Here is a 23895-nt window from a genome sequence, read left to right on the forward strand (position 1 = left end):
TCTCTTATTTTAACCGCTAGCAACTTCTTTGCTCTGTTCCTCAATTTGAGGAGTTGTACTATCGTGTGCCCTTCTCACATCTGAGAGATGCACCCAATATTTAAACCCCTTCACCTTCACTGCAGTGGGTGCACAATAGATGACCTCATAGGGACCGTGAAACTGTGGGGAGTTCCATCTCCGCACAAAGCTACGCACAAACATTTGCTCCTTGCATGAATTGTCCTGTGGAGCTGTCTTGGGCTGGTGGTGTTTGTTTCATTATCTCGGGTGAATGCTGGTGCAATCTGTTTTGCTATATTTCATACTGCACGTGTCAGCTGGGTGAGGTATTCCTTAAATTCATCCCCGAGCACTGTGGCAGCTCTGTGTGTCTGCTCTTCTTACTGGCGAGAGTGGTGTGTGAATGCGCTGCCCTGTCACTATTTTGTGCAGGCTCAAATGGTGGTCCTTACTCGGCTGCGCTCTGAGTTGGAACAGTGCTAAGGGCAAGCAACATACCTAGTTCTTTCAAAGTGTTAGACAGCTTTGACAATTTGCTTTTGAGCAGGCCGTTGATCTTTTCTACCACTCCATTAGCCTGTGGGTGATAAATCGAACAGTTTGTGCTTTACACCTAACAAGGGGGTCACCTCCTTGAAGAGTTCACTTGCAAAATGTGTGCCGTTATCTGATCTGATCACATCACATATTCCCCATCTAGAGAAAACCTCATGGACCAAAACAAATATTTCACAGCGCACTTTGTGTCTGGGTGTGGACATGGCCCAGCTTCCACCCATCGTGAGAAGGGACAAACTATCACAATGGGGTACTTTGCTCCATTACATCTCTTCCCCCATATTTGCATAGTCAATGTGTAGCTCTCTAAAAGTCCCCACTGGATGCAGTAGCATTCCTTGTAGTGTTCGAAGAGTCATTCCTGAATTATGTTTGGCATGTAGTGCATTCAATTGTTAGCTTTGGTAAGTGTTCCTGCAAATTTGGAATGAACCAGTTTTCTTGAATCTCTGCTGCAATGTGGTGTTTTGTTACGTGCGTTGGGAAGTGGAGCTGTTGAAATGCTATCAATAATAATTCTACTGGCATCACTACCTTCCCTGTCACCTCTTGCCGCCATATTAGGTCTGTTGGCGATTGTTAACATCCTCGCTTTCCCCACAAGTCCTGTTCTTCTAATGGGGCACGTTTTTGCAACTCTATTACATGCAACATGGGTGTACAGTTGCATCCTTCCTCCTGTACTTCATTTGTTGTTTTCACAATGCATTCTAATGGTTGTAATACATTAAAGTAAGCTGCTTCCTTTGCAGCAGCGTCTGCTGCCGCGTTCCTGAGCGAGAACGCATCCATGTTATTGGTGTGCGCCTGGCACTTTACCAATGCTACCACAGACGGTTCTGCTAGTGCTTCGATCAAATCATTTAATAGTGCAGCATGTTGTACTGGCGATCCATCTGCCCTTCTAAACCCTCTTTGTCGCCATTGTGACAATCCTGAATGCACTGGTGTTGTCACATATGCCGAGTCAGAATGTATAGTCAGTGCACATCCTTTGGCTGTATGTAGTGCTTCAATTGGCGCAATCAATTCTGCTGCTTGAGCTGAGTAGTGGGATGGGAGGCGTTTCTGCACTTTAACCTCATACTCATCCTCCTCTATTCTTACCACTGCTGCACCTACATGTTTTTCTCCTGTCTCACTGTCAATTGATGCTGACCCATCCATGAAGTATATTGCCCCTCCTTCCAGTGCATTTTTGCTTGCTTTTGGGATATCCTCTCCTCCCCCCCTCATATGTGGCACAATTGTGTTCTTGCATATCTTCTACAGTACAGGGCTCAGTAATGAAGGTAGCGGGGTTTACACTTTTACATCCAACTACATGGACTTTTGGGCTGGGTATTATTTCATAAGCTGTTGCTCTCTGTGTAGTGAGTGTTGACTTTGTTCTTTCTAAAATAGCAAATAATTAATGTTCTGCATACAAAGTTACTGAACATCCCATTACGATGGTGGCACTTTTTTCTATGGCGAAGGCTGCTGCTGCGAGAGCTTGTTCGCATGCGAAGTGGCCCTGCATCACTGAATATAATGTGCCGCTTTAGTAAGCCAATGGCTTGTGACCTAGCAATGCTTTGTGTTGGCATTGCTGTCCTCACTATTCCATTGCAATGTGAAAAGAGGTAGAACTCCCGTTCATAATTGGGGTTCACTAGAACTGGTGCGTGTGTTGAGGTCTTGTAGTTTAAAATATTGTCATAATTTCCTGTGTCCATTTTATAGGGGTGCTGTTCTTTTGTGCCTCTTTTAATGCTTGCAATAACTGGCGTGTACATGCTGCATAATCCAAAACCCATGCACGGCAATAGTTAAATATTCCCAGAAACGTCTGCATGTCTTTCACTGTTTTTGGTATAATCGTGTGATGTATAGCTGCTGTTCTGTCGGGTATTATTCTCTTCACATCTTTTGAAATCAACTGTACTAGGTACAGCACTTCGAGGGGATTGTGTCCTCCGACGTATTCCACATCTATGACGGGTAATGACCACAGCTGTGCTGCTTTGGAAAATCTTTCGGCGTAGGCGTCTTGCGTCGATGACGTCGATACTTTTTTCCCTCGAGGGCCTCCGTCGAAGGTCGACGTCACCGGATGTCATATATAGGACGCACGGCGCCTGTAGCCTCAGTTCTGTTTTTTTCTGCAAACGTGCTCGATTCTTCTATAAATACTTCTACTTCGAAACAATGTCTTTGTCTTCTTCTACCCCGAAGTCAGGCTTTAAAAAATGTCAGACTGCGGTTCGAAGATGTCCATCACGGACCTGCACGGCGTCTGCCTCTGGTGCCTCGGCGAAAGCCACACCACCGACGACTGCGACGACTGCGATGACTGCCAGTCCCTGACATCAAAGGCCTTGCAGGAACGGAAGAAGAAATTAACGGTAGGTAGGGTGTCTAAGCCCCATAAGTCGAAATCCGCTGGGCTTTCGACCGATGACTCGAGGGGCGACTCTCCATGTCGGCGAAAGTCCAGGGGGTCTCGGAGTGGTTCCCGCCATTCCTCTGCCTCTTCTAGGCATTCGCGGAAGCGCCGTCACCGGTCACCTTCTGGCGGAGTCTTCGTCGACGGCCGAATGGGAGGCATTCCGCCAGCAAATGTGATGGTGATTTTTGAATCACAAGGCACTGTTCTGCCCGCGCTTTTGAGAGAAACCGGCAAGGAACGGGCCAGGGCCACGACCCACACACCTTCGGGCTTGGGCGGTCAGCGCGATCATCAGGAGTCGGCGAGGTCCCGATTGGATAAGGTTGATCGCCACAGGTTGCGGTCCTCCACGCCATCGAGACCGTCTGAACCTGTGAAGCCTTCCAAGAAGTCGTCGACGCCTTTGGCGCTGAGGCCGTCAAAGGACACTCTTGGTGCTCTGGACTCAAAGCAATTGTCGAAGTCATCGGCGCCTCGGTCGACGCTGATTGCATCGGCGCCCTCAACGCCTTTTGTGGAGGATTTGCCCTGGAGGGCTGTGGAAACTGAGGAAGGCTCTCAGTAAGTCTGTGAGGCCGGTTTTTGAGCCCTCGTCTGTTCCTCCACCCAGAGTGGATTTGTTCCAGCCTTTGGAGTATGTTTCGGAGGTGGAAGAAGGGTCTGAGATGGTTGTGCCTCCTGATGTCCCTGATGACCTGTTGTCAGGCCTGAGCCTGATACGCATGTCGAATCCTCCTATAGGCGTCTCATGTCGAGGGTGACTGAATACTTGGGGTGGTCTGCTCCACCTGTTCATTTTCTTCAGGATGATCTGACGGATATCCTGGACCAAGGTCCACCCACTGACCCGGTGTTGCCATTTCATATGGCTTTGCAAAGAAGGGTGGCAGCGGCTTGGACTGCTCCGGAGTCTCTCCCGGTAATGAATAGGTCGCTTCCGAAAAAAATACCATCCAGCCAGTGGTGACCCCTGCTACTTGTTGACGCACCCTACTCTGGAGAGTTTGGTGGTACAGGCGGCTACGGCCCCCCGCAAAGCAGGCTGCTTACCCTTCCATCCCTCCTGATTGGGACGATGAGCGCTTTGATGGTTGGGCGAAGAAGGTATTTTCATCTGGGGGTATGGCTTTGAAGGCAGCCAACTCTGTTTGTGCCTTGGCAAGATTCACTTACACTCTCTGGAATTGTGCGTCTTTGGCGGCTGAGCATATTCCCGAAGAGGAGGAACGGGATGGTTTTCTAGCCTTCATGCAGGATGGCAAGGATGCCATGTGTGAAGCCGTTCAGTCGGGTTTGGACACGGCAGACTGTCAGTCGGTTTATGGCTGCAAGCGCCGTGATACAGATTTGCGTGGTTGCAGAAGTCTGGGTTTGCTCCTGATGTGCGATCCTGGCTTCTCAATATGCCCTTTGATAGTGTCCATCTGTTTGGCAGCAAGGCTGACAAAAGCCTTGAGAGGTTGCAGACCTCCAAAGCTGCAGCAAAGTCTTTGGGCGCTGCAGTACGTCAACCTCTGACTTTTCGTCCTAGGGGACAGCAATGGAGGGAGGTTCCTTTCGGTATTACTCTTACTTTGGTTGATCAAGTGGCGCTGCCAGTCAAAGGGGCCACCGTAGGAGTACCAGAGGTGGAAAGCGAGGTACTCGAGGTGCCTAAGCTGCTCGGGCAGTTGCCTCTTTACCCTCAGGCACTGCCGCAGCTGCGTCCGCTCAGTCATGAGGCATGTCTCATGGTTCGCCGGTTGGGGGCAGACTTGTGCAGCATCTTGGAGAATGGCGTGCCATTCAGATGTGTGGGTTCTGGAAATCATAACCCACGGCTACTGTCTTCCCTTTTGGCAGAGGCCTCATGTCAGCCCACCGGGGAAGTTCTCTTAGAAGCGTCCGGATCTGCTCCTTGTGTAGGAAATCCTATCGCTGCTGGAGAAAGGCGCCATAGAACTGGTGCCTGTAGCAGAGAGGAACAAGGAATGGTATTGCCCTTATTTTTTTGATCCCGAAAAAAGACTGGGGATTGAGGCCCATCATGGACTTGCATTGGCTGAACAAGCTCAAGATGGTAACTCTTTCTCAAGTCCTCCAGGCCCTTCAATACATCGGAGCAGTGCTCAACACTTCTCTGGGGTTGTGTTCGCCTCCCCAGGTGAGGGCTCATCACATTCTGCAGATGGTGCACAAATTTCAACGTGCCCAGAGTCTTCCGGCGTTAGCGTTCTTAAGGTTGCTCGGCCTCATGGCATCCTACATTTTCCTGGTGCCAGAGGCCAGGCTGGCAAGTACCTGTATCTCGTAAATTAACATGGCGAGTCTTCGTGGTACAGTAGGGGTGCTTGCACCGTCTTCCCTCCCACCGTTATATCTAAATCTTTTGTGCAAGGAACTTTTAAAATGGCCCCAGAGAACCCCTGCGTTAACACATTTTTGCCCAAAAGCGGGAACCGGCCTTCCATGAGGCATGATTTTTCAGCTCCTGAATCCACCATAAAGATGAACTGTTTGTTGCCCATCACCCCCCCAGTAGTGGTTCCTCTCTTGCACATAGATTAGTTGATAGGACTGGACACGCAAGTGCCTTCTGTGGGCTGTCCTAATCTGCATATGTTTCTGTTCCAGGGACAGAAAAGATATTGTCCCCCACTATAGCTACGCTGCCGGCGCACTGTTTGCACTTGTTGCAAAAATGTTAGCATTTGCGTTTCCCATTGTATTCTGACGTGCTACCTGCTGTTGCATCCCTTGCTGTTGGGGTTGTTGTCTGCGTGGCATTTGCTGTACCCTTGGCTGTGGCTCATTATAACATTGTTCGTTCGGTTCACCCCCATCCATTGGTAACCCATAAGGACTGCCTGGATGTGAGTGGCCATACTGTTGTTAGTTTCCCCTTGGAGGCTGCCTTTGGTAATATCCCATTGGTCGCATCCTGCATTCTCTTGAAAAATGTCCCCACCTCCCGCAATTCCAACATGACCCTTGGGGTCCTCCTCTTATTCCTTGCCCTGCAAATCCTCTATTTCCCATTCCTCCAAAGCCTCCTCTCTCCCCTCGGTACCTATTGGCATTGGGGCCCTTCGTACTGCTCCTCTCCTTCCCATTGCTCCTGTCCGTTTGCGGACCAAGTTGCTGCCATCCTCACTGGTGTATTTCCTGACCTCTCCTTCTCCCTGCTTGTCTGTGGGCTGCGCTGAATTCATTGCTGCAACCTTCACTAATTCATTTTGAACCAATTTTGCTTAGTCTGCCATCCTTCTCTGTACCATCTTTTTCTTTTTCTTTGATCCTCCTACAATGGTGAACAATTATGCTCTGAATCTCCGGCCAACTTTTGGCTTCTATCTCAGCTATTTTATCCAAGGCCTTCTGAACCTCCTTCGGGAGCCCTTTTTTAATTATAAAGTAGAACAAGGTGGTGGATTGATATTTTTGTATTTTTTCACTATACAAAGGGAGGTGTTGGCAAATATGCGCTAACGGTGTATTCCCCCTCATGACAACTTATTTTGTATTCTTATAGGTATTCGTTCTTTTTATGAGTGCACTTACACAATGCAATTTATCAAATGCATACCTTCTCCGACCCCTTTTCTCAACCTTATTTCACTGTTATAAATACCAATAACCATTTTTAATTACATGTTTTTGCATGAATCACAAATTATTACTAGCAGTTTTCATCACCGTTATTTCAGAGAACACATCGACACACATGTACTTATCGACAAACCAACACAATGTACTTTAATAACATTGAACATGTACTATTTTTTTTGTTTTAGATTACCCCTTTAACTTGTTCTAGTTCTTTCCCTCTCCTTTTTATCTTCTCATTCACTCCCCACCTCTGAGCCCCCTTAGACTACCTCTTTGAAGAATTCTGCTCACACGGACAAAAGAATATTCTAAATTACTACTCCGAGCCTACTAAATATGAGACTCCTACTTTTTTCTCTTTATTTCCACTTATTCCCTGCACTGGTCGAGACAATGCTATGCGGCGCCCCCTTCGGAGCTAGGATCCAGTATTACGTTCTCTTTTTCCACACCAACCTAATGGCCATATAAAGGATAGATAAGAAAAAGCCTCAGTTTCACTCAGAGGCCCTAAACCCAACTTCCCGTTTTCACTTTCCCACTGTTATTTATACCCATATTTCTCATTTTTTTCCCCTCTTCCCTGGGAATCTCTCAACCATTACTCATGTGTTCAGCCGGGTGCTCCGAGAGCCGCCGTTCAAGGTCTATCCGCAATCTGGTCCGCACCCCAACCAAGCAGTGACCCGCCTCGGCGAGCAGTTAGTTGGGTATTTGCAACGATGACGGGGACCCTTGGAACCTTTAGTTTTGTGCGCATACCGGTCAACCGCGCAGGCAATGGTTTTGCTGGGGGCGTCCTAGATCTCGCTGCATGGCACGGGGCCTCGGTGCACGTTTCTCGATCACATCGCGGGGGGTCGTCAAATGTAAAGGCTCACTCCCCGTCTTACACATGCATATTCATAAAATATAATACACCCCAGTGGGGAATGAGACTAGGACAGGTTGTGGGGTTTAGTAAGTTTATGTAAAATTGGAATCCAGAGAACTCTGCTGCCTCGAGATTGCTCTGGCAAATATTACACTTGCAGACAGTTATAAAGGAGAACATCATAGATGACACAACTAACATAGGGTACTGCAATAACGTGGGATTGGCTAGACAGTATAGATACATATATAATTGTAGGCGCTGCTTTTTCTGGATTGGTTCCTCAGATGGCGGGAGGGTGAGCGTCCGAGTCCAGCTGCATGTGACCAGGAGGGGTGAGGGTTAGGTCATGGTGAGAGAGTTGACACCAACTAAGATGTCATGAGAAACTACCATTCAGTATATAATAAACAACAATCATTAGTATGCCTTTGGATAAATCTAGAAAACCTATAAATTGTATGCAAGTGATTATATCATCTTTCATTGGGACTTTTACGGGGTACAAGGGTTGTGGGCTTGTTCTCTGTGATAACCTGGGTGACTGGATGGGTCTTAGCACATCAAGGCAAGTGGGGAGTTGTGTTGGTTTAGGGCACAATATACTGAGACAGAGGTCTGGGTTTATTGGGAGCACTGTGGGGTGGGCTGCACTGGAGGGTTGCACTTCTGGTACGTCAATAGAATACCGTAGGAGGGTACAGGGTTACATTGGCAGTAATTTTCCAACAGAGGGGACACGGACAGGTTTGTGGAGATGGATGAGCTACAAGGCATGGTTCGAGTCGGATCACACGCAGGACAGTGATCTCAGAGGAAGAGTGAGATGATACATTGAGATTACTGTTTCAATTTTCCCCGGCGCATCCGTGTGAAAGGGAGTTGTGATGCTTTCAGACAGGGGAGAAAAGGTGGGGGCTATTGGCGTGCTGTGCGCGGTGCTACAAAGGGGAGAGAAGCCTTTTCATACTATCGAAGGGTAGATTAGTCCAAAGATGGAGTCGAGGGCACACAAAATGGAAGCAAAGTGTTTCCCGCATAGCCCCACCGATGTAAATGTTAACATAAGGGCAATGGAGGCGTCCCCACTATTACACGAGTAAATGTTTCCATAACGTGTTGAATGTGCAAGGGGGGCCCAAAACAACCCCTCACTCCCACACAAAAGGCAAAAGCACAAAGTCAGCGGTAAGAAGAGTCTCTCCCAGAACCAGGACAGTCAATATTAGTTAGACAAAGTCTAGGGGAGCTGAAGATCTTCTTTGCAGGTAAGTAAAAGTCTTGCACATTGTTTTTAGAAAGGTTTGTAGAAATGATTCACTTGAGGGGCCACAAGCTGGGAGGCTTGTGAGGGGCAAAGCTGCAAGCAACTCTGCACTGGCAACCAAGACCAGTCTCAACTGAGAACCAGCAAGGCTATACAAGGTAAGCCCTCTTAGGTTTACAGTATCTTTGGTTAGAAGAAATGGTTTCTAGCTGGCTTCTGTTCCTGTGTGGCTCTGCAGATACTGCTGTTCCTGGGCCTCAGTCGTGGGGACAAGAGGGGGTCGGTGGCAGCAAAGGTCAAACTTCAATTCCGCAGCGTTTTGCGGTTTCAGCTCCTCGTGTCTATAGCAAATAACACAGCAGTTCTCGGATACCACTTCAGACCTTTCCGCGCATCTGGGGTCCAGCACTCTGTTCAGGTTGCTCAGGCTTGGTCAGTCCTGCGTCATGGAAGTTCGGAGTATCTTTTTGGCGCTCGGGTCCGACTTAAATGCGATGCACTCGATCTGGTGTTCCTCTCCCTGGCCCTTCAGTTGCAGCAACTGTGCAAGTACAGCCAGCTCCGAGAGGATGTCCAGACGAGTTCACTTTGGGGTTGATTGGTTGATTCTGCAAGGGGAGAAGTCGTCCTTGCAGGGCTTCTCTAGTTGAGGCGAATTCGGAGCTTCAGCACAGCAGCAGGGCTTCACCGGGCAAACCGGAGTTGCAGCAGGCGTCTTTCAAGTTCTTCTTCGGATTCCTTCATCCAGTGGTCGAATCTGCCTTCCAAGCCAAAAAGCCTTACCTTTTTTATGTGGGTTTCTCCTGTTCATTCCAGCCTAGCTGTCAATCGCACATCAGGGCGACTGTCCTCGAAGGACACCCAGCTGGCCAATCACCTTTGAGTGTATTCCTGTAACCAAGGGGATTAAGCCCAGGGAGTTTTGGGCTCCTTCCTTACTTCCTGCCCCTGACAGACATGCGGGAGTCACTCGTGAATCCTGTCAATGAAGACAAAAAGAACAAAGGGGCCAAACCTGGTTTGGCGCGCAGAGTAAATCTCAAGATCGACCTTTCCAACAAGAAATGGTGAAAAAAGACTGGGCGATTTTGACAAAATGGGCACCCATGGGTGCCTTACTGCAGCTGCCAATGCAGCCCGTTGTAAAAACATACAATGGTAGTAAAAAGTAAAACCACTGCCACCAGCCATTCATTGTAGAAAGGGTAACATAAAAATGTTACATGAGAAACTAGACAAAGGGGATAATAAGTAACCCCTCCAGCACCCTATGGTGTACTGGGTCTAGAAAGTTGCAAAATGTAAGTAAAGTCAATTTCACTTCACTGCTCTTGGAAACAGTAGTTTCACCAAGAGAAGGTAATTAAACCTTTGGAAAATACAAGACTTCTCTGTGCCACTGCATTGTGACACACAGCACCTTCAGTGCAAAGGTGATGCTTATGGAGTTTGTCAGACTCCAAAGTCAAAAGAAAGGGTCCAAAACACACACAAATACATGAAAGTGTGGGGAAAGGTCTCGCTCTCTCCAGGTTAGAAATGAAAAGTCCTAAAGTCCAGCAAAAGAGCTGGGGGTCTCTAAGGTAGAAGGGAATTGGCAGATTTCTGATAACTCTCCCTAAAATACAGGAACCCAGCCAATCGGCACCCATGCACCATTCAATCTCTGGGTGGTGAGAAGGACCACCAAGAAAGGACAAGCCATCTTGAATTGCTGAAAAAAGAACTGTTACAACTTAGCAGGTGGGACAAACACAAGGGATGCAGTTATTGTTTATAAACAGGCTTTTAATTAGTTTACTTTAACAAGACAACAGGATTTCCTTATATAGAGAAATAGGATTCAGTAGGTAGCTGGCATATGTGGCAATGTCGAACCTCTTGATCTCGGTTATGACTTCCACCCAATCAGGTTCGTAGACTTAAGAACGGAAGACTCCTTGCCCCTCAAGATTACTCATCTCTTATGACGTATGTTCTTTTGATAACATCACTTGAAAGAGTTAATGTCATTTGGGTCACTAAAGTGACAACCACCTTCCGACTGGTGATTCATACTCTTCTCCCATTGAATGCGCCATATGCTCTTTTATTTAAAAGTTAATGGTGAATAGTTCTTTCACTCACACACTACACCGTAGATTGGCAGGATGCCTTATCTTTGTGTTGCCGGCTCTCAAAACAGTCCGGAACAAACATACGCAGTTCGCCGATCAGTCTCTGGTCTGCCTAACTCTCTTCATTCACTCGCTCATGTTGACACTTACTTCCTGGCTTCCCCCTGCAGAGCCGCGTGGTTTAGTCTATGGATCAGCTGGGAAACTAATCAAACGATTGCGTCCATGGCTTCAGTATTTCTCTCCCTCCTTCAGGCGTAACAGTGTAGCCCTCGATTGAGGCTCAGCCTCCCTCGTCAGCTTCGCTCCAGCCGGCAGCTCAGCTGTCTTCGTACGCGTAACGACGCGTCTCCTCAGGTCTTCCCGAGTTAGCCGCGCTCATCATCGGTTCTTTGACACCGAACTCCTCCCCCATGACGGTGGGGGCCAGGAGGAGCGGCGATCCTCTCGTTCCACTCTCACACAGGTCGGCACTTGCTGTTTAGATGTCCATACCTTCTCTTTTATAACACAAACTCCTTGGCCTCAAAACATGCAGTTCAGCCAACGGGCTGTCCTCTATATTTCAACTGGGCACAACGGGTGCAACACTAACTTTGTCGTTTCAGGAATTTGTCAGGCCATCGTACTAGTGCTGTTACTGCACGCGGGGGGTATATTGGATTCTACTTGTACCTAAATCTTAATTGCTTAATTTTACGTTAGCAGAAAGCTGCCTTAAAGAACTTTTTAGAATTGAATTTTAACCACATAACGTTTAATACTTTTTTAACCTTTTTCGAGTTGCTGTAATTTTGCATTAGAATTGGTTGAACCAGTCGAGTTACATTGTTGTTAAAGGTGTGTGTTAGTTCTTCCGAGATTCTCGGCACACACGAGTAAAGAGAGGCACGGAACTACAAATCCCATCTGGATTGTAGTTTCCGCGCTCTCTACTTATTTCGTCCTGCGCGAACGAAACTGCGAGTCTGTGCAGGTCCTTGCAGAGACATGCTGACGTGCTTCCCGCCCGGACTCCCGACTCCATCCGTACCCAGAGACACCATAGAAAATGCAAAGTAAGACTTCTAGCTTCTCACAAAAACGTGTGTCATGCATTCATAATGATGCTTTGTCCAACCCCACGTCCAACAGTCGCCCTGTTGCACCCTCCCCACTTACCATAACTCTACTGAATACACGCTCTGCAGTGAAACATGTATTGGACATACATGATTATATTCAGGAACACAAATTAGATGTCATGTGTCTCACCGAGACATGGCTCACTGACTCACATGCGCCTACCATAGAACAGATCACACCTCCAGGCTACTTCTTTCTTGGAAAACACTGAGAAGGGACCATAGGAGGAGGAGTTGCCATTTTATGTAAAAAGTCACAAGGTTTTTATGAGGCTAACATCGAATGCACTGGGAGTGATATTATTCACATCAAGATGACTTCCAATCCGAATTTCACCCTTAATCTAGTTCTTCTCTATAGGCCCCCTGAAGCTGACGACAGTTTCAATGAAGACATTGTCAATAATATAACACCTATGATGACCACCAATACGGGTCTGGTCATTTTAGGAGACTTCAACCGTTGGAAAGGGGACAAAAGGGACAAAAAAGCACTGACCTTAGAAAAAATGCTTAATAATCATCAAGTCATAATTCAAAATGTGGAACCTACACATAATAAAGGGCATATATTGGACTGGATTGGTACCAACAACATACAGATTGGAGACATTGTGACTAGACCATGCATTTGGTCCGGTCACTCCTTTGTCTCATGTACTTTGAGGCTTCCCGCTCTAGCACATAGGAAACATGTACCTACATATAAAGTCAAAGCCCGAAACTTTAAAAACATCACTCAGCCCATCTTGGCTAAGTGTATGCAAACCCTGATTACTAAAACAACTGACTCTGATGATCCGGAGACACTTATAAATAACTACAACCAGGAGATTACCGAAATGCTTGACAAATCCGCACCTATGAAAGATAAATTGGTTAGAGATTTACCTAATCGCCACAAATGGTTCTCCTCTTCCTTAGCAGAACTCAGAGCGAGTAAAAGACAGGCCGAGCATACCTGGCATAAAGATAGATCCTCTACTAACTTGTCAGATTGGAAACAAAAGGAGAAACAGTACAAAGTAGAAATTATTGAGGCTAAGAAAACCTTCTAACAACCAAATCAGCTCAGCTGGTGATGAGACGAAGGAACTTTTCCGCCTTTTTAGATCCTGGGAGAAACCAACTGCTTGTTGCCTCCCTATAAAACCGACTGATGACTGCGAACGGGTACAGAAGGCCTTCCCAGCTAAACTATTAAAAGCCCAAGACAAAATTAAATTGGAAGCAATAGCAGCCCTGTCGTCTGCACAAATGCCTACCCCAATACCCGCCGAGACACACCACAATCGCCCAAAACTCAGTCAGGTTCTATATCAAGCAGGGATACTCAACCAGGTCCTGTTTCAGGTTTCATCTTCAGAGAATCCAACGCTGCTGATATTTTGAATATCCTTAAGTCTGTGCACCCCACTAACTGTCCGGGTGAATTACTTCCATCTAAATTCATTTTGGAACATAAGGAACTTTTCGCACCCTTTCTCTGCAGATTTGCAAACGCTTCTTTCCGAACAAGTGTGATTCCCCAATCAATAAAGAACGTAGCAGTCTCACCACTGCTAAAAAAAAAAGCATTTCTTGATCCCACTGATGCGGCAAACCTAAGGCCTATTACCAACCCCCTGTTTTTCTTAAAACATATTGATAAGATAGCAACCATTCAGCTACAGGCCCATTTCCAGACGGCTGCCATCTTGCATGCTAAGCAGTCAGGTTTCAGAAGCCATCATGGCACAGAAAGCGCGCTTCTGGACCTGCAGACATATATGCTCTCTAGACTAGAAGATAGCAAGTCGGGGCTGCTGATGTCAGACTTATCGGCAGCTTTCGACTTGCTAGATCACAATATCCTACTTGACAGAATGCAGACTGTTGGAGGCCTCTCCGATAATGCCATAACTTGGCTGAGAGCATTCCTGGAAGGCCGTCGGTCACAGGTGCATTGGGGAGACAGTTTTTCTGGGTCACAAACTATAACATGTGGTGTGCCCCAGGGCGCATGTCTTTCCCCATCGTTGTTCAACATCTACATCTTTCCTCTTTGTTACGAATTAGATCTTTTCCAGACCTTTTCCTGTAACTATGCAGATGATTTCCAGCTGGTCCTTAACATTAGTGGCGATTACGACATAGATCAGTGGATGTCCACCAACTGGTTATGTCTGAACGCTACAAAGACAGAGTTCATGATCTTTGGCCCACGCCAGGCACAAATCAAGCTGGGGCAGGAATATACTGGTTTTACAATAGATGGTAGCTTCATCAACACTGTGCAGAAAGTAAAAACCTTGGGCACTTACATGGACAGCAGTGTATACTGCGAAGCACATGTTGCAGCCATTACTGTTAGCACTAATTACCACCTCAAAGTGCTTAGGCAAGTTGCGCCTCTAGTTTCGGTCAAAAACCGTATCAAGCTCGTGAGAGCTGTTATCTTGCCTCGTATTGATTACTGCAATGCACTCTTAGGTGGTGCAAGTAAAGCAGAAATCCAGGAGTTACAAAAAATTCACAATACAGCTATTCGCATTATTTTTCAAATGAAGCGTTCAGAACCCACTATAGCCAGAAAAAAATTGCATTGGCTTCCTGTGGAATGCAGAATTCAATTTAAATTGATAACTATGCCACAAATGCATCTTTGGCAGTGCTCCTGCTTACCTTAAGGACGTCATTGGCATCTACCAGCCCAAGAGAAACCTTATGTCAGCTGAACGCTATCTTTTGGTACAGCATAGAGTTAAACGCTCCCGAGGCTCTGGAAGGGCCTTTTACACCCAGGGAGCTAAGGCATGGAATGCATTGCCTATATCCCTGCGCAAGACAACAGATGATCTTGCTTTTCGAAAACAATTGAAAACGCATCTTTTACTAGAGTAATCCCCTGCGGTAGTCTCTGTTTACTGTACTCTGCTCTCTCAGCGCCTGGATGCCTACGGGCTTTGGCGCGGTATAAGCACAATAACATAACATAACATATATTTCAGTAGGCCCATTTATGACTGGGCCTCGTCTTCCAACGTCGAGTCCTCTTCAAAAACAAACAGACCCACGCCAGTATTAGAGAAAAACACCTTTTCCTTCCTCCCCTCATCCTATTGGTTTTAAACCAATGTCCGTCAATCTCATTCCCTCCCTGATGAGATGACATCATCCTATTCTATGCTTGCTGTAATGCTGGGCCAGACCAGAGCTCCCCAGGGTCAGATCTCCCCCTTGATACTTCACTTTATCACAAGAACACTGTCCTCATTTTGGGTCAATGAGGACCCTTCTGTGTACTTGGGCGGCTGGAAGTACAGCCTGGGAGTAACACATTCTCAAAAGTAGGTAGGGGGGGGGGTAAAACCGCTGCGACCAGCCATTCAGTTTAGCTTGTCAATGTAACCAAAATGTTACAGTTTCAGTGAGAAAGGGGATGCAGTGTTAGCCACTTAGCACTCCACATAAGGTAGGGTTTGCTGATCTCACAATAGATCAGGTAGGAAGGATAAAATATCGCCCTGTGAAAGAAAATAAAAAGGAAAGCTCATGGGGCACCCAGCAACACTGCAGAGTACTGCAAAAGTCAAAGACAGATGCCATAAAATCTAACTCCAAAAAAAAGGTATAAAAAGATTCTTTTACCCTTTCCATGGTATCACTTTTATGAGTGAGGAAAAGGTTTCCCACTCAAGGGAGCGGACCATAAATCCAGAAGTCCACCAAAAAGTGCAGGGGGCTGACATGTGGAGGAGCATTTGCATGAAAATCCACCTTACAATTGGTATGAGGGACAGAAGTAGGTTTTGACACAGGACGGCAGACTATTGATTTACACGGACATCCTGACCGAAATCTTAGTATTTTAGTTGACGTACCCCTCTTTGAGTTAGTGAAAGTTAGTTTGTTTAGCACCCATGCCACCTTTGAGTCAGTCTCCTCTTCCTGCACGCTTACAACACATATATAATTAACCAAACATCCCAAGTGTAAAACGCTAGGGTGGTACAAAATTATCCCTATTGCACTAAATTGTAAGGTGCTGTATGCAATGTTAAAGTTACTAAAAGGTAAAAGGGAAACTTAGTTTCCCAGTACTGATCGTCTGAAGGACTTATCAGGTTCTCCATATCAAATTGGCAAAGGGAAAGGGAAGTTGAAGGCCTTACTTCGCTTCAAAAAGTCAGAACAGGGTCAGGAACAAAGCAAAAAGATTGGGGGGTCCATAGAAACTATGGAGGGAAAGTTGACAAAAGATACATCTTCCCTAACCAGCAGCATCGTATGTCCCATTTTATGCTTGCCTGCTGTTTTGCGTGAGGGTGACCCCCGATACGGAGCGTAGCTCTGCCATGCCTCGTTTTCAGGTCTTCAGGCTGTCCGCTTCAAGCGTTCATGTGCTTGTGAGGCTTTTCTGCAAGTACTGTCAAAGCCCATATGCTGGCTTTGCAAACAAAGGATACTTTTGTTTCGTTTGTCCTTTTTAAATTTGTAAAACCAGCCCTATTGGCACATGCTCTGGAATCCTGATTAATCAAAATAGTCCTCCATTATCTAAGATAGAATGGGGTCCGAGTGCCGAAAGGACTACATTGAGTAACCAAAACTAGCTTATGTGAGCCTATTCCCTGTCCTCCTCTAGGTTATGAGTCTCCAAAAGGTCAAGTGTAGGTTTGTGCAATGTCATCCATCATATCAGCCTTGCAGTATGTAATTACTTGAGCATTGAAAGTGTGCAGCTAAATATTTTTTCACTCTCCTTGTTTATTTTTACTATCCTTTAACTGACATCACTATCCTATCTTCATCGGGTCTGCTGCTCTCGCGCCCGCCTTTCATATCTTCTGCCTTCTTTCTCTCACTTTGCTTTTTTCTATACCTGACTTTTTATCTGGACTCTTTTCCATCCTGATTTTCTCCTTCTCTTCCATCTTCTCTGCTTATGGCTCCTACCAAACGTAGTCGTGATGTTTTTGATTTCACGTTATTTTCTCCTGTTTTCTCCTGCAGCAACTTTCCCGTCCTACCTTTTTTGCTCGGAAGTTTGAATCTACTGTGAACCAGGAGGTGCTGGATATCTTGGATTCACATCTGTATGGTGAACACCCAGCAGGCACGCCTGCTTTGAAGGCCTACTGGGAGAGTGTTTACGATGTCACAGATGGACTTGATGATGTGACAGACGTTACCATGACACTGTACTCATCCTTTTCTAGATTGGGACTAAAGAAAGTGGCCTCCATGCAGGGCCCACAGGCTGAGAAACAGTGCAGGTGAGTGGTGAACTGATTTGTGAGAGAAAGTTACCACTGACCTAAAATGATTGAATAAATGAATTTAGAGTGATGCACACATTCTGTGAGCAGTTGGGATTAGTGTATCACACTGATCCAAAGGAAATGGTGCCAGTTGTTGAGAGGATGCTCTGTGGGTGAAGAATACTGATAAATCGCTTTCATTGCATTGCAGAATCTTCTAGGATGACCACCTTGTTTTGCTTTTCCTTTCAAAAGCAATAACCAACATCCTTTAAAAATCATATTCATGGGTTCTTGAGTATTTAAAAGGCTAGTTTGGTCCAAGGGCCACCAGTATTCTCTGCACCAAAAAGGATAAATCGGTTCTTTTCCCTGATCTCTCAGCATGATCTCCAAATGCTATCCTGTTACTTCATTGTTCTGCTGGCAAGAATGGCTATTTTAAAAAAAAAACAGGTTTTTTGCTCCTCCTCCAACTAATTCATGGGATGTCTGTGTCCACTGCACCTAGCCCAGAGAAGCACTTAGCCAGGCTGTGTAAGCAAAAAGGATTGTCTGGGCAGAAGGGTTAGCGTGCTTGCAATTTGTGTTGCCCACCCCTTACAAGTGTTTGCTTTCCTTGCCCAGTGCTCCCCCTATGCTCTTTATTCCTGTAGCTGAGTTGTGAATCCAACGTTTTACAATTCTGTTTTCACATAGTCACTGTAGTACGCATCAGTATCCCCTTTTATCCATAAAAGTCAAACCTCTTTCCTACTCTAAAAGATTGATTAAATTCATGTGTATTCCTATGGATTTGGAAACGGAAAACTGCTGGGGTGAGCGACCAAAGAAGGCAGACTTTGGAACTAGCGTACACTGTGAGTTGTTTGGCTCCTGCTTGTATCCTAGAGGAACCTGTTCAGCTGCACACAAACTACTACCAGGAGCTACTTTTCGCTCCCATGGCCAATTTGTGCCTGTTAGGGAGAATTCTCAAAAATGTGCTAATTCCCTTCTACCTTAGAGACCCCCAGCTCTTTTGCTTAATGTGATTCATTTTTCTGTTTCTTTTGACTTTGGAGTCTGTCAAACTCCATAGGCATCATCTTTACACTGTGTCACACTGCACCTTCAGTGCAGCGGCACAGGGAAATCTTAACATTTCCCAAAGGTTTAAATACCTTCTCTTGGATAAACTGTTTCCAAGAGCAGTAAAGTGAAATTGACTTTATTTACATTTTGTAACTTTCTAGACCAAGCACACCCTATCTTACAATAGGGTGCTGGAGGGGTTACTTCTTTGTCTAGTTTCTCATGTAACATTTTTTATGTTACCCTTTCTACAATTAATGGCTGATGGCAGTGGTTTACTTTTTACTACCATTATGGGTTTTAACAGCAAACTGCGTTCGCAGCTAAAGTAAGACACCCATGGGTGCCCATTTGGTCAAAATAACCTAATCATCTTTTTTCGCCATTTCTTGTTGGAAAGGTCCTTTTTGAACAGAGAGACCAAACATGGTTTGACGCACAGAGTAAATCTCATTTTGTCTTTGGCGGGATGCCCGAGTGAAGCCCGCCTCCTGGCTCCAGTATGTCTGGCAGGGGCAGGAAGTGAGGGAGGTGCCCAAAAATGTGCGTAATCCCCTTGGTTACAGGAATGCACCCCAGGGTGATTGGCCGGCAGGCTGTCCGACAAGGACAGCCACCTGCTGTGTGATTGACAGCTAGGATGGAATGAATGGGAGAACCCTGCATAAAAGGCGAGGCTTTTTGGCTTGGAAGGCAGAGTCGACCACTGGACGAAGGAATCCAAAGAAGAACTTGGAAGAGACGCCTGCTGCAACAACTCCTGGACCGTTGGTCTGCCTGGTGAGGCCCTGCTGCTGTGCTGAAGCTCGGAATTCGCCTCGACTAGAGAAGCCCTGCAAGGGCAACTTCTCCCTTTTGAGTTGGTGGCACCAATCAACTCTAAAGTGAGCCTCCTGGACATCCTCTTGAAGCTGGTTGCATTTCCACTGCAGTTGCTGTTGGAACTGAAGAGCCAGGGAAAGGTGTTAGCTCACCTGGCTCCCACAGGGGCGTCGGTCGGACCCGGACAGCTGCGGTCTCCACCCACGTGATGCGTAGTGCAGCGTTGACTGACTGGATCTGCCCTCCTAATCTTGTCTGCTTAACCCGTAGAAATATTCTCCTGCAAGTGGAGAGATGGATTTAGCCACTTGTGGTTTCAGGTGATAGCACCCCCACAGTCCTCCCCAACTAATCACCTCCGAAATGCCCTCACAGCAATCTCACCTTATATTCTTGAAAGATGGGCTCTCCATCCTGCATGGATTTGCAGGGGCGCGTCGATTCCAGTTACTTCACTGGTTTGAAGGCTCGGGAGAGTTCCGGAGAGTATTGACTGAGGTTCCTGGTGAGGACCAGTAAGTATTAAGTTCATAGAGTTCAATATGTCCGATGTTCACTCTTGTTCCCCCCCTTCCTTTCTTGTCTTGCAGCTGGCTCGTGAAAAGATGCTCTTGTGGCAGCTGGTGGCGCTCAGGTAAGAGTCTGTATTACCCGGCGCTGTCCGGTAAATGTCCCAAGAGGAAAACGTGTTTTGTCTCTTTACAGATGCGGCACGTGAAAATATGGAGAGTCACAAAAGGATGCCTCGGTGGTAAATCAGGTAAGTCTATGGTGGTAAGAATTATATTTTGTGGGGGCGTGGCTTGGAGCGCTAGCGATGCAGTCGCTCCTCTGATGCCGCCCATGGGAGACCCGCCGCCGCCACAAATATGACGCGGATCCCGGCAAGTAACTCGATCGCCGAGGCGACCCAAGGCGATCGGAACCACTGAAGCACATCTGGGCCGTGGATGAACTCCTAACGCGTGTGCATCGTGCCCAAATCCACCCTCCGAGCCCAGCGCCCTCCGTAACATCCAAGATGGCGGACGTTCGGGAGACCGGAGTGAGGAGGCGAGCGACGATCGAGTGAGGGGGTGCGCACTGACACGCGCCGCCGCCCCAGCAGCAGTGGACCCAGCGGTGGACCCAGCGACAGGAGACAACCCAGGAACAGCTCTGGCGGACGTTCGGGAGGCCGGAGTGAGGAGGAGAGGGACGACCGAGTGAGGGAGTGCGCACGGACACGCACCACCGCCCGAGCAGCAGGGGACCTAGCAGCGGACCCAGCGACAGGAGACAACCCAGGTACAGCTCCGGCTCCGACCTCCGCCTGAGCGGTGTGGGGACTGCAGCGGCGGCCGCAAAGGAGCCCCCACCGAGGATCCTCCCGATTTTCGGAACACCGGCTGGGACATACAGCCCCGTGGTAGACTGCCTCCCGCCTCCCCCCCTCTCGACTCCCGCAGTAATCCGGGCCCCCTAGCTGAAGACGCCGGGGTCCGGTCCATATTGGGGCCCAGGGGTGAAAGCCCACAATACGGGAGATCAGCGGCAACACCCCGCGCCCTTGCCGGGGGGCACCCTAACGGCAGCAAGAGAGACCAGCAGTTCCCCCCCGACGAGGGGCGGGGGACCAGAAAGCACCACGAGTCACCAGGAGGGCCAAGAGTAGCCCGTACCAACAGACCCTAACTCTCGGAGCCTCAGGAGGCTGAGTCGGCCCCCGCAAAACACCCGGGGGGCCCCACGACAAACCCGGCCCGCCGCATAAGCGTCACCAAAGAAGGCCTGAGGCTCGGCCACACTGCCAAACACCCTACTCAAGCACCTAAGAACGGGCCCCCTCCCCAGTGGCCGCTTAACGCAATCCTGCGCACCGTCCCCGTCAACCAACGGCTGCAGAGGAGGCGCCCCCACGACAGCAGAACCTACGCAAAAGAAGGACAATAGAGGCACGGACACAACCTAGCCTCTCCAGCTAAAAATCCCATAACCACTAACACGTGTCCACCACACTCTTCCTGGGGCGCCCCGGCCCACTCCATTATTTAGCAAACCCACGCATCACTCGTCGTAACGACCCCCCCACTCACCTATCATGTCCAGGCAATCGAAAGCTAACAAAACAACGGACATCCCCACAATGTTTGCTGGCGCGGACAAAAACAAAAAACTAGACACTACCAAATTGACCCCGCAAAAACAGCTGGAAGAAAAGGATGCTCTAGCCACCAGAGGGGACCTAGTAGCCTTTATGGCGGACATTAAAGCTGAATTCCGCTCCTGCTTAGCCGACCTCACCTCTAAAATAGAACAAACGGATCAAAGAATAACAGAGGCGGAACAGAGGCTGGGGGAGGTTGAAGATCGATCACAAGCTCATACTACCACCCTTAAGGAGATCCAACAAACTATCCATACAATGCAGGACAAATATGAGCTGCTGGAGTTTAAGCAGGAGGACCTGGAAAACAGGGCACGCCGCAATAATCTCCGGATTCGGGGGGTCCCATCCTCGGTCCCCGACAACAAGCTAACGGAATACATAGGCGACTTCTTCCAGGCCCTATTACCGGATCTAGACAAATCCCAGCTCCTGCTGGACCGGACCCACCGGCTGCGCCCGCGCCGGGGCATGGACTCAGACCCTCCCCCAGATGTGATCACCAGGGTCCATTTCTTCACAACCAAAGAGGCCATAGCAGCAATCAGCCGTACGGGAGACAGTCTCTCATTCCAAGGTTCCCCCCTCCAGATTTATCAGGATCTCTCGCTACTTACCTTACAGAAACGAAGGGCGCTCTGCCCCCTGGCGCTTTTTCTTCAAAAACAACAGGTTCGGTATAGATGGCTGTTCCCCACGGCACTGCAATTCTCATACAGAGGCACTCTCCGACGGATCAGCCACTTGGAGGACGCAAATTCAATCATGCAGCCAACTTCACCCAGTGAGACCTCCTCGCCAAACCTAGACAAAGCTGGAGACTCTGAACCTCCTCCCTCCCCAAGGCCCAGGCGATCATCCTGGTCAAAGATCCAGCGAAACCACAAGAAACGATAACTAAGGATGACGCACACCACAGAAACACGACTTCCCACGGACTCTGGTCCCGACAACATCCACCCCGGACACCTACGACCTTGCCAAAATCTAGATCCGCCTCCTTCTCGTTGAAGGAACAAGCCTATCGAGCAGCGGCGGCGGACCATTCCCGTGGTTCGTACCCATTCCAGGGAGACTTTCCAACAGCGGCTCCCTGGATACCCGTAGTTCTCAAGACGAGATGGGACAGTTGGCCCCGTTGGCCAGGGAGAGGCCCATACCCGAAAGGTCGGGCCCCCCACAAGTTAAAGTTGCGGCCCCCCGTTGGGGCACCGCTTTAAAACCTCAAGTGCAGAACGATACCATAGTAGCTCCCGACAGACATGGCAGCTGAAGCAATAACTCACGACCCCCCCCAACCCAAACATCGGAACAAGTGACCCAAACGGACCACCAGACCCTGCGGATCCTCTCCCTAAATGTGAATGGGCTAAACTCCCCCAACAAACGGAGGGCAATTTTACTAAAACTCCAAGATGAAGATGCCATGATAGCCATGCTACAAGAGACCCACCTGTTGCCGGCGGACGTAACGCGGCTCCGCTCCCGGCTGTTCCCACTTCAATTCTTCGCCTCTGGAGGAAGCAAAAAGGGAGGCACTGCGATCCTCTTTCGAAAAGACTTACACCCGCAAATTCTAGAAACAAAAACGTGCCCGGAGGGCCGGTACATAGCGGTCAAATGCCTTCTTAGGGGAGACCTATACACCCTGGTCTCAGTCTACGCCCCCAACACGGGACAATCCCTCTTCTATGACTCGCTGGGCACAGCGCTTGCTGACTTTGTGGAAGGCCAAATAATCGTAGGGGGGGACTTCAACGGGGTACCCGATCCCACCAAAGATAGATCGCACCCCCCCCATCTCCAGGTGACTTTGCTCAGGCTCTCAGCCTCCTTCGGCTCTTCAGGTCCCTGGACATAATAGATTCATGGCGAGTGTTCCACCCCAACGAAATAGACTACTCTTTCTATTCATTTGTCCATCGCACCTTTTCAAGGATCGACTTGTTCCTGCTCTCCCCGCAAACTTTCCCCTCTGTCAAGGAGGTCTCCATTGGCACCAGAGCCATATCCGACCACGCTCCAATGCTCCTGGAACTCCGGGCACAGAACCCCAATCCTCTTGGCCCACGTAAATGGGCACTGTACGACCCGATCCTCAATGACATGGCCACCAGAGACAAGATCGCAATAGGCATAAGAAATTTCTTTGAAGAAAATCCCGCCTCAGACACCTCGCTAGCGAACAACTGGGACGCCATGAAGGCGGTAATAAGAGGCTCCCTAATAGCCCAAGGGACGGCTTACCACCGAAACAGGCGCCAAGCCCGAATAACCCTAGAAAATGAACTAAAAGAGGCAGAGGCAATACAAAAAGAAAAAGGCTGGTCCCCTAAAACGCAACGGCTCATACGCACAGCAAGGAAAAGACTGGAAGCCCACTATGCGGAACAGACCGCTCAACTGCTGGCGAAAGCAAAGCAATCGTATTACGCAAAGGGCAACAAGGCCAACAGGTTCTTGGTAGCCAAGCTAGCCAAACGCCGACGTAGTAACACGATCGCCAGCCTGCGCGATCCTAACGGAGTCATGCACTACTCGGAGCCTGATAAGCAACGACTCGCAAAAGACTACCTAGCCCAAATTATGAAGGCAACCCCACGGAGCTTACCGCAACAGATGGAATACTTACAAGAGGCAGCAGTACC

General features: G+C 48.2%; 1 protein-coding gene across 1 annotated transcript in view; it reads left to right on the forward strand.

The window, feature by feature from the left end:
- The window catches only part of XYLT2 (xylosyltransferase 2), a 294426-nt gene that overhangs the window by 164716 nt on the left and 105815 nt on the right, over window positions 1-23895 (forward strand). The window contains exon 8 of the mRNA XM_069654872.1: window positions 16958-17220. Within this exon, the coding sequence (XP_069510973.1) occupies window positions 16958-17220 (263 nt within the window). The remainder of the gene's footprint in view (window positions 1-16957; window positions 17221-23895) is intronic.

Source organism: Ambystoma mexicanum, chromosome 3q (assembly GCF_040938575.1).
Source record: "Ambystoma mexicanum isolate Mex_15411 chromosome 3q, UKY_AmexF1_1, whole genome shotgun sequence".
Lineage (NCBI taxonomy): Eukaryota > Metazoa > Chordata > Amphibia > Caudata > Ambystomatidae > Ambystoma > Ambystoma mexicanum.